Source organism: Verticillium alfalfae, genomic scaffold (assembly GCF_000150825.1).
Source record: "Verticillium alfalfae VaMs.102 supercont1.2 genomic scaffold, whole genome shotgun sequence".
NCBI lineage: Eukaryota > Fungi > Ascomycota > Sordariomycetes > Glomerellales > Plectosphaerellaceae > Verticillium > Verticillium alfalfae.
Genome location: NW_003315037.1, coordinates 570,635 through 579,867, shown reverse-complemented (window position 1 = coordinate 579,867; position 9,233 = coordinate 570,635). Strand labels below are relative to the sequence as shown.

The following is a 9,233-nucleotide window of genomic DNA, read 5'->3' as shown; positions in this document are numbered from 1 at the left end:
GCATGATGTTTCAAATCGCCTTGCGCTACGTTCTTAAACACTGGCACTCCTGTTACCCACCGGCCGCCTTTCTTCTGACGCTGAAGCTCTTGGACGCCCTCAACGTCACTGTCTCCGGGCTACGTATCTGAGCCTGGCTCCCACACTATTCGACTAGCTATCTCATTGCTGGCTTCGTGCGTTGGCGGGGACTCACGACTACGACAAACAGACTATACAGCGAGTTTGAAAACTGAAGTGAGAGCTAGGCCGGTTCTCTCCTCTTCGGCACGTCACTATTCGCCATGGGCAACGCACCGTCTGTCGAGACGCTGCATTCTCAATCAAATATTCACGCCGCGCAGGATGATATATGTCCGCCGCCGCCAGCCAAAAGGCAGCCGCAGAAGCTCTCAAAGCCACGCGTCGGCAATCATGCATCGTCCAATACAGCTTCCCGCCGTCGGGACTCGAACGCTCCGTCGATTGCTTCCAGCGTCTCACCGCTTCCGCCGAACCCTAGCCCCAATCCCAACCAAAACTTGACCGTGGACACGCGCCGATCCTCTGCATTGCCATCGCCAGTGATGCTTTCCCCAGCGCCATCGAGCTTTTCCAATGTTCTCATAGCGCCTTCAATCCCGCAGGAGACAACTTCGAACCACACCGGCGGCTCCAAAGACTGGTATCGACGCTCCTCGGGGCTTTTCCGGTCGAAAAGTTCCCAAGAGGACAGGACGAATAGGAGAAGAAGCGGCCTGGTGCCACCCATGCCTGGCGAGAGGTCTTCCAGAGCAAATTCCATGAACTGGGAATCTCAAGCAAATTTGGACCACGCCAGGCAACAGTTGGAGAGGTAAGCGATGCATGGAGTAATCTACCGTCGCCATTTGAAGTGGCTAATATGGGTTATCACAGCTGGAATATCGCTGGTAACCGCCAGTCGGTCAATTACGACATGTCTTCTTACGAGTCGAGGCGATTGCTCAACATGGCGGACCGAACCCTGGTCCAGGAGCCCGAATCATTTACGGTTGAACCCCAGCTGGGTGAAATTGATCAAGCCACGTGGAAGAGCTCACATCCTCACGAGGTGCCAGCTGTATCCATACCGAGAGTGAATTCTAACGTGTCCCTTTATGCGCCTGCTCGTCGTCGCTCAGTGATCCAGACGCCTGGTGTGGCGACGCGCAAGCCAGGGGATAGTTCCGTGTCACGAAAATCGAGCTTCCGCCACAGCCACCCGCCGACCCCCGTAGGTGGTCGCTCCAGGCGTGGTTCGTACGTGGCAGAAGCCGAAGTCGTACGGGTCATATCGATGCCACCCCCGAGAATCATTGCCGTGGATGAGGTGGAAAGGGTGGAGACTCCGTCAGAGCTCGATTACAGGCAGCTGGGAGCCATGAAGCACGGTTCCCTGAGAATTACCAACGGCGCCGCCAGCCCCGCCCCCAGTATCGACGGCGACCTTCCGCACGACAATGCTTTCGATAGGGCCCAGGAATGCGAGATACCCATGGCGGTGCAAACTCCCAAGCAGACGCTTGCTCCTATCACTACCACTTTTATCAATCGCAAGACTGTTTCTTCCGTATCCCAGAGCACGTTTGTCGGTTACGAAGAGCCTGGAGATACGTCGGGTCACTGTCTTTCGCCCGAGTACGCCCCTTACGAGGTTCTCGACGTAAGAGAAGATCCCAGTGCAAAGCCGGCTATTGAACGACCCGTAGCAAGGCAAGATATTGCACAAGGCGTCGTGCGAACCGACAGTGGGCTTGTCATCACACCTGTATCAGAGGGGCCTGCAGACGTTCTCAGACCTTTAGCAAAAGCCGATTCTGGATATAGCTCAAACGTCTCGCTGCGTTCGTTCAGCTCCAGGAAGGCTGTTGGAGGGAATGAACGCCCCAGTCGCGCCAGAACAGATGGGAAGGCCAAGATATGGAGCGATGCCATGGATACAAGTCCTAACACTAACGACCTCAATGGAATGGGCTCGACGCAGCCTTGCATTTCAGATCACCAAGTTGAGAGCAACACTGCGCTATCACCTCGAATTTGTTCGCCGACAGACCTTGCTTCTCCGAAGCAGGTTCTCTCGCCTTGGAGTCCTCTCCAGACAGCGTCCGACGACATGCACTCTCCGTCCTCCTCGAGCAAGATGCGTAAAAGGCTGCACGCTTCCTCGTCCTACATCTTCGGCCGAACGCCTGAGAAATCAGAAAGTACGCCGGCTGGCTCTGCATCTATGGGTCCTGCAGAGGAAAGATCCAGCTCAGCGCTGAGTATCGGCGGCAACAGCAGCAACAGAAACAAGCTCCAAAGGCTGCTTAGTGGCGCAGGTATGCGCGGGCCGCCTGCAGTTCACCCAACCCATTCTGTCGAATCGTCTATTCCATCAATACCTCGGGAGGTTGAGGCAAAACTTATGGAACACACGGGAAAGTATCCAATGATGTCCAAGCAACTCACTGTGCATCATCAACCAAGCAAAGACACCCTGAAGACAATATTGAGTGTCGGTAGCGTAGAAGCTGGTGGTATCAACAGCATTCGGGACTCGTTGACTTCACCAGAAGCAACCTCAGCTGCTGTCGCTGAGACGTCCAAAGTTGCACGTCGACGGAGTCTGCAGCCCATTTCGGCGTCAATCTCTCAGGCAGCAGCAGCGATCATGTCGCGCAAAAGCATCCGGCGAAAGCCGATCTCCACGCACAAGCAACAGAGCGACCAGTCTCAAGAAAATGAACTCATCCAGAACGGTTTCGAATCGAGCGTCACGAGCATTGACTCGACCCGCGATAGCGTTGGCCGAAGTGCGTTCGATCAAGCCTTCACCGCCCTTCCCGCGAATGACCGCCAATACACCGACACGAGGAGGTCCATGACTATGACGGCGCAGCAGGAACGAGATCTGGGTTACTGCCGTCCACCACCCATCAGAACAAGATCGTCTGCTAGTAGGCAGCCCTCGCCATCATGCAGATCGCCAATCCCGGAGCTACCCGAAACGTCCCCGCCTCGACAGAAGATGAAGTCGATGCCTCCTGTTAGTCTCAGAACACGCAGAAAGTCGGCTGGAGCCAGTCCACAATCGATGTCGCGCAAAAGCAGCCGCGATAGCCTTCAAGGCCCGCCTCTCTCCGCACCACCTGTGCCGTCCATCAAACCTGAATTCCAGCACCTCCAGCATGCAGCTTTGGCTTCGGTGCAGCCCAGCCATCTCAACTCCTCTGCAAACCGCGGGACCTCGTCTGCCGCAAACCATGGTATTCATCGCCCTATGAGCGCCACCGTTGGAGCTCAGCAAGTACGCAGTCCAGGCCTGCGACACCGGTCCAGCTACGACGGTCACAGTAGTCTCCAGCGGCATGCTGGCTTCGGACAGGGCCGGTACCAGACTAGCACGCAAATGCAGATGCAGACTGGGGGATACTACCAGAACCAACTCTTGCAGCTTCAGGAGCAGTCATGGCGCGGGGAGGAGCAGAACTTCGGTCGCTCAGGGCCTGCTGACCCTCGACTCGGCCATTCGCGAAACCAAAGCGGCGGTACGAACCCACCCTATCGAATACTACACAGCTACAACTCGCCGGCATACCGAAACGTCCAACTCTGGAGCTGAGCACAGCGGACACACAACTCATTCGAATCTACAAAGCGTCCGCGCCCCGGCTTCCCTTATTTTATAACATAAAAATGGATGTATCATAAGGCATGTCATGATGTGCATCGGCAGGCCCCTTTTCACACAACCACGATCCTTCAACGTTGTAAATATATTTCCTTTGCAAAGTATAGCACGCATACACCTGGCGTACGTCGACCGACGCGACTTGGATACACCAGACCTTCCCCGCGGATACACACGCTTTTCCTATTTCTTCTCTCTTTTGCACAAATACGCAGACTCACACACGCACACAACTGGATGTACCTTTCCTTCTGACGAATACCGGATCCGGGAGCCCGAAAACGGCAAGAGATCTTGATGACACTAGGCAGTGGTTGATACGCATACGCATTTTATACCTTGGGACGGGCCGGTTTTGGTCTGGAAGACCAATCGATAGATTCTCCATTTCTTGTTCGGTTTTTGACTTGATATACCCCTGAAATTGACCAAGTCTTCATCATCGTCTCTCAAAAGCTGAATGTAGCACATGGCCTTATTGTTGTTGTAGTGACATTATTGAGTCTATGTAGCCCTGCAACGGTCAACTTGAAGCTACCTCGCAAGAAAATTTCACGCGTACATGATTGAAGTAAGGCCGTCTTTCAATTTTCCAACATATTGAGCTCTGTTCATCACCTCTGTCCCAGTTGAACCCTCGCCACGACATTCGTAGGATCTACCAGCTGCCTCCAACCGCATACGCCCAGACACGAGAAACGAGAATACGGAGGATTAAAAAGCCACGATGACAGAGACCTCTGTATTAGACCCCAAGTGCGGGCCTACACGCCATCCGAGGTAGAGCTGGCTTCGCTCTTGCCCCAATGGCGGAATCCGCGCCGCGCCGCACCGCCGGGCTGGGCCCCTTTCTTCTCCCTGTCGCCGCGGCGGCCGCAAATGTGAAGGCCGCCGACGCCCTCGAGCAAAGGGGCGCAGGCCAAGGCCGGATGCAGGACGTTGAGCAGCAGCACGGCCGTGGCGATCATGGCGCTCTCAAAGGCGATGAAGAGGTCCTGGCGGCGCATGAGGGGCCCCGTCCAGCCGCCGGAGAGCTCGGCGACGCGGAAGACGCAGCGGATGAAGATGCAGACGAAGCTCAGGGTCAGGGCGGCGAGGAAGGCGCGGAAGAGGCGCGAGGCCCGCACGGCCGACAGCGTCGGGTCCTGGTCGAGGGCCGCGGCGGCGCCGAGGCGGCGGCTGCGGCGGAGCGTGTTGAGGGCAAAGTCGGCCGTCACGAGCATGAAGATGAGCATGGTCACGACCTGGAAGACGAGGCCGCCGAGCATGATGTTGTCGCCCGTCTCGGAGGACTCGTCGTTTGTCGAGGCGATGGAGGCCATGGCGCCGCCGAGGGCCTGGAGCACGAGGGAGATGACGTCGCACGGGATGAACTGGGAGCGGGGTGCGCGTTAGCCATGAGTACGTCGCGGGGCGCGGAGAGCACGGCTTACGATGCGGGGTGTACCACTCGGGCTTGATGCGCGAGTTCGCAGCGCCATAGGCGTAGACGATGCGGCGCAGACACAGGTAGATGCCGGCCGCCAGGAAGGCGGGGCCGATGGTGAGGCAGCAGATCTGGATGAGGAAGCCGTTCTCGTCCCAGCGGTTCTGCCAGCTGACGACGCGGCCGGCGTAGCCGAGAATCTCGCAAGCGACGCCGAGGATCATGGCGATGAAGAAGGAGAGGCCGCGGCGGGTGACGGCGTAGGTGGTGATGTAGGCGAGGGCGGAGAGGGAGAAGAGGGCCAGCATAGTCGCGTTGGCGCCGATGCTGAGGCGGTACTCGTAGTAGCTGTCCATGTCCTCACATTCGAGGCTGTCGCTGTTGTTGTAGCACCAGTCAAACCAGTCCCGGTCGGACCAGGTTTCGGAACCGGTGGGAGCGCTCATGACGAGAGAGTGGTAGAGAAGTATGGAAGAGATAAGGCAGCAGATGTGAGGATGAAGACGAAGTCGAGGGAATTCTAGAGAAGAGCCGGTGGGAGATAGGTGAGTTGTTGCTTGCTGACAGGAGGTCAGGAGAGGAGGAGGACATGGGCCATTATATGGGAAGTGCTACGATGAACCTGCCCATGATTGCGAGTGCTGCTCAACATGCTGCCAGGAGAGGCATGTTGAAAATAGCAGTAAGCACCTCTGTGCAAAAAGGAGTGTATCAACTCGGAACCGCGTACCCAGCAAGCAATTAGAGCAGAGACATCAGGCACCAGCATCTGCAAAACAGCGGTACTGGGGGTGGCTGTGTCCTCCCGAGCGATGGATGACACAGCACGATAAACGCGAATCGAGAGGGCTTAGCATCCTTCGATCTGCGAGGAAAGGGGACCACGAAGGGACGAGACGCGAAGTGCGATGGACCGTGAGCGGTCTCAGGATATGACGAGGAAGCGAGGCGGCCAACGAGAGCGCGGGTGTCAGCCTCCAACAGCCCGTCACCGCATCTTGTCGACGGGCGTTGAGGGCGTCAAGGGGGGCATCTGTCATCCCGGCAGACGGCCGGGTGTCGTGTGTCGTGTGTCAGACGGGAACCCTGCCAGCTCATCAACAGCCTGACATGGCTGAAGCTATCGCTTCCTCCGCCTGTCAAGTTCCTCGGGGACCGAGATGGAGATGAGAGGCGTCTTCGAACGTGGCTCAGACCGCCCGGGGAGTGAGCAAAAGTGCGAGTGCGAACGGCCCAGTCAGAAGAGTGCCTCAGCGAACATGTCAGCAGGAGCTGGAGTTGGTACGACGTGGACTTTCTGAGCACGTTCACCCACGGGATTAGATCTTCATGGGGTCAGTCATCCTTCGAAGCTTAAACTTTCAGGCAGAGGTCACAGTAGCCGCCAAAGAAGAAAAGAAGCTCATCATGGATCAAGATTCCCTATGTGGTGGGCACGTTGCTGTGTACCGTAAGACGAGAATGTCCTGGACGGGTGAGGCTTTGCGATGCAGACAGCTTGTCTCTAGAGAGACACGCAACGCTTGAGAATTGAACATCACCACGTGACGCTCCATATGGCTGCTTGCAGATAGCTTCTTCACTCGTACGCCGTCGTTGTCCTGAATGAAGCGAGGTGAGCGAAGAGGCGAAAGGCCGAAGAAGCGAGAGCCGGCTTGGCGCACACGTACACGTCTAGGATCAGAACAATAAGCAGAGCACGGGCCACTGCTTGTCTTTCCTAAATCAGGCAGCGACCGATGCAGAGCCTCCTCGCTGTTGTACTACTTGGGGTTGCTACTTCGACAACACGCTCGACGTTTACCCAGACTTCTGGGCTCGATATCGACGTAATTGCTAGAAAAAAAATTTACATCTTTATTGTGTGCTCCTATCCCTGGGGATCTGCGCCATGTATGCGCTTTACTGAAGTAAAAAAACCTACTGTCTCAAGTCAACATGTGCTCTCACGTCTTCTTCTTCTTCCTCCTCGCCTCTGACACCGGGCTGGCGTTTATGACGCCCTTGGTATCGATGCCTCCCGTCGTCACCAGCCCAGAGACGCCCGGTGCTTTCCCCGTGCCAATGTTAATCCCGCGCCCGCCCTCGAAACTCAGCGCGCTGCCGCCACTGCCCCGACGGACGCCAATGCCCTTGAGCTTCGTCGCCGGCGACTCCTTGACCTCCTGCGCCCCGTCCAGCGTTTGCTGATCAGCCGTCGAGGGTCGCGAGTCCGCACCATCGTCGGACGATGCCGGCCTGTGCTCGACCGCCTGGTGCTGGTGCTGGTACGCTGTCCGCGCGCGCGTCGTGTTCTGCGGCGACGGGATGCCCGACGGCCGCCCTCGTGACCTCTGTTGCACGGGCGTCGTGGGCGTCACGGGCCGAGTGCCATTCTGGCCATTTTCTACCACCAGCGTCGACAGGTCGCTCGTTGAGGCGTCGCTTGCGCGGGAGGCGTGACCGTGGTACGCAGCACCCGACTCGATGAGGCTCTCCTCCCGCGCCATCTGATACTTGGCGAACTCCTCCGCCGAGTGCTGCGGGTCTGTAAAGTTGTCGAGCGCGTCGAACACGTGCGGAAACACCTGATGGTCGACGTCGCGCCCCCATAGGAAGTCGAGGTGCTCGTAGTGCGGGATCTCCGTCGCCACCGTCTGCGGAGGCAGCTCGCGCAGCATCACCTTGATGTCGACCAGCGAGTCGCTGCCGCCGTAGACGAGCACGATCGGCGTCTTGATGTTGCGCGTCGGGTACTTGGCCACCTTGGTATACTTGCTCGACGTGTTCAGCGACATGTGCTGCTGCACGTCGTCGTCGTACATCTGGAAAGACTTGTTGCGGATGATCTGGAACCAGTGCACCACGCTCTTGGTGCTGGTGAACGAGTACAAGTGCGGGTAGGCGGCCAACTTTTGGCTGACGGTAATGTTCTTGGTCCGCCAGTTGAAGAGAAACGTCAGCCCGTAGTCGATGAGCTTGACGAAGATGGGCGGGTACAGGATCGACTGCCACATGGTAGCCGAGCTGAGGATCGACCGGCGACCGAACAGCAGGAAGAGGACCTGCGGGGGACGCCTTGACCAGTGCGTCCACGATACCGTTCGACAGGCCGGCAGGCGACATGGCGGGCGCCAGCGCGATAAAACACGTTTGACCTGGCCGTTCAGCTTGGGGTGGATGGCCAATGTCGCGAAAGCTTGGCCCCGTGCCCTGGGGAGAAGCCGATGTAAGACAGGCTCTTTTGGCTCGTGGTGTCGAGAATGTACGAAATGCTGTCGGGGATGTCGTGGAATGCAAACTCCTCGATGGAAAAGTTCCCGAACTCCAGGGATGTTGGCGAGTGCTTGACTGACTTTTTCGAGTACTTGTTGCCTCGGGTGTTCCCCAGCTGTGGCGTGTCAACGTTGCTGTACATTTAGGCCCGAACTTGGGTATCAGGGAACTCACCCAGAACATCTTAGCCCCTGCTCGACGAAGAACAAAAGGGAAGGGAGCGGCTCTAGCGTCTCGTCAGAAAAGACACCAGAATTCTCGAGATTCAATGAGGCAGTCCATGGGGCCATGGTGCAGATAGACCACCTTCTTTCGCAAACTGTTGGGTCCATTGTTGACCTTCTTGCCCTCCTCGCCCTTCTTCCACGCCAATCGGTGCAGGCCGAGCAAGAATCCGTCCTTCGTCTGGGTGACATGTTCTTCTGCTTCGTATCCATAGAGGCGGCACAGGTCGACAAAATCAGAGGCGTCGCGAACAGAGGTCGCGATGGCTAGTTATTCAGTTAGCGATGATCCTAGGTGCGGCGAAAGCGACGGGCGCGTGCGTCATGCGTACAATTGTGTTTTTGCTCCGCCCGTTTCTGCGCAGGCGTCGCCCACCTATTGAAGAGACGACGCGACGCGCGGTAGAAGAGCGTGATGAGAGAGGATGCTGGAGCGAGGTCGTGTCAGTGGATGGCGAGATAGCGGGCGTTGACGAGGACGTACGGAGTGCGAGAGTGAGGATGCGAATGACGGCCTCGAAGCCGACGAGAAGGAACGACCCGACAAGAGCGGCATATTCGATGCTTTGCCACGAGAATTGTCAGTGGGATGGGAGGCGACGCATGGGGGGATTGGGTTGTCTGTCTCTCACATGTTCAATCGCCCGATAAATGG

General features: G+C 57.2%; 3 protein-coding genes across 3 annotated transcripts; 1 reads left to right on the top strand and 2 right to left on the bottom strand.

Annotated features, from left to right (window-relative positions):
• Positions 1–284: 284 nt before the first annotated feature.
• On the top strand, positions 285–3,604 carry VDBG_01657 (conserved hypothetical protein; the record flags this gene model as incomplete). Its single annotated transcript, XM_003007423.1, has 2 exons — positions 285–835; positions 898–3,604. 2 exons carry the CDS (start codon positions 285–287, stop codon positions 3,602–3,604), a joined length of 3,258 nt encoding a protein of 1,085 aa, XP_003007469.1.
• Positions 3,605–4,437: 833 nt separating this feature from the next.
• VDBG_01656 (sphingoid long-chain base transporter RSB1) lies at positions 4,438–5,545 on the bottom strand (the record flags this gene model as incomplete). The annotated part of the gene is made up of 2 exons (XM_003007422.1): positions 4,438–4,917; positions 5,039–5,545. The coding sequence occupies 2 exons, from the start codon at positions 5,543–5,545 to the stop codon at positions 4,438–4,440; spliced, it is 987 nt and encodes a 328-aa protein (XP_003007468.1).
• A 1,403-nt stretch (positions 5,546–6,948) lies between these two features.
• Positions 6,949–9,134, bottom strand: VDBG_01655 (sterol esterase TGL1; the record flags this gene model as incomplete). The annotated part of the gene is made up of 6 exons (XM_003007421.1): positions 6,949–8,291; positions 8,348–8,469; positions 8,529–8,578; positions 8,675–8,845; positions 8,955–9,006; positions 9,063–9,134. 6 exons carry the CDS (start codon positions 9,132–9,134, stop codon positions 7,046–7,048), a joined length of 1,713 nt encoding a protein of 570 aa, XP_003007467.1.
• Between the last annotated feature and the right edge of the window lie 99 nt (positions 9,135–9,233).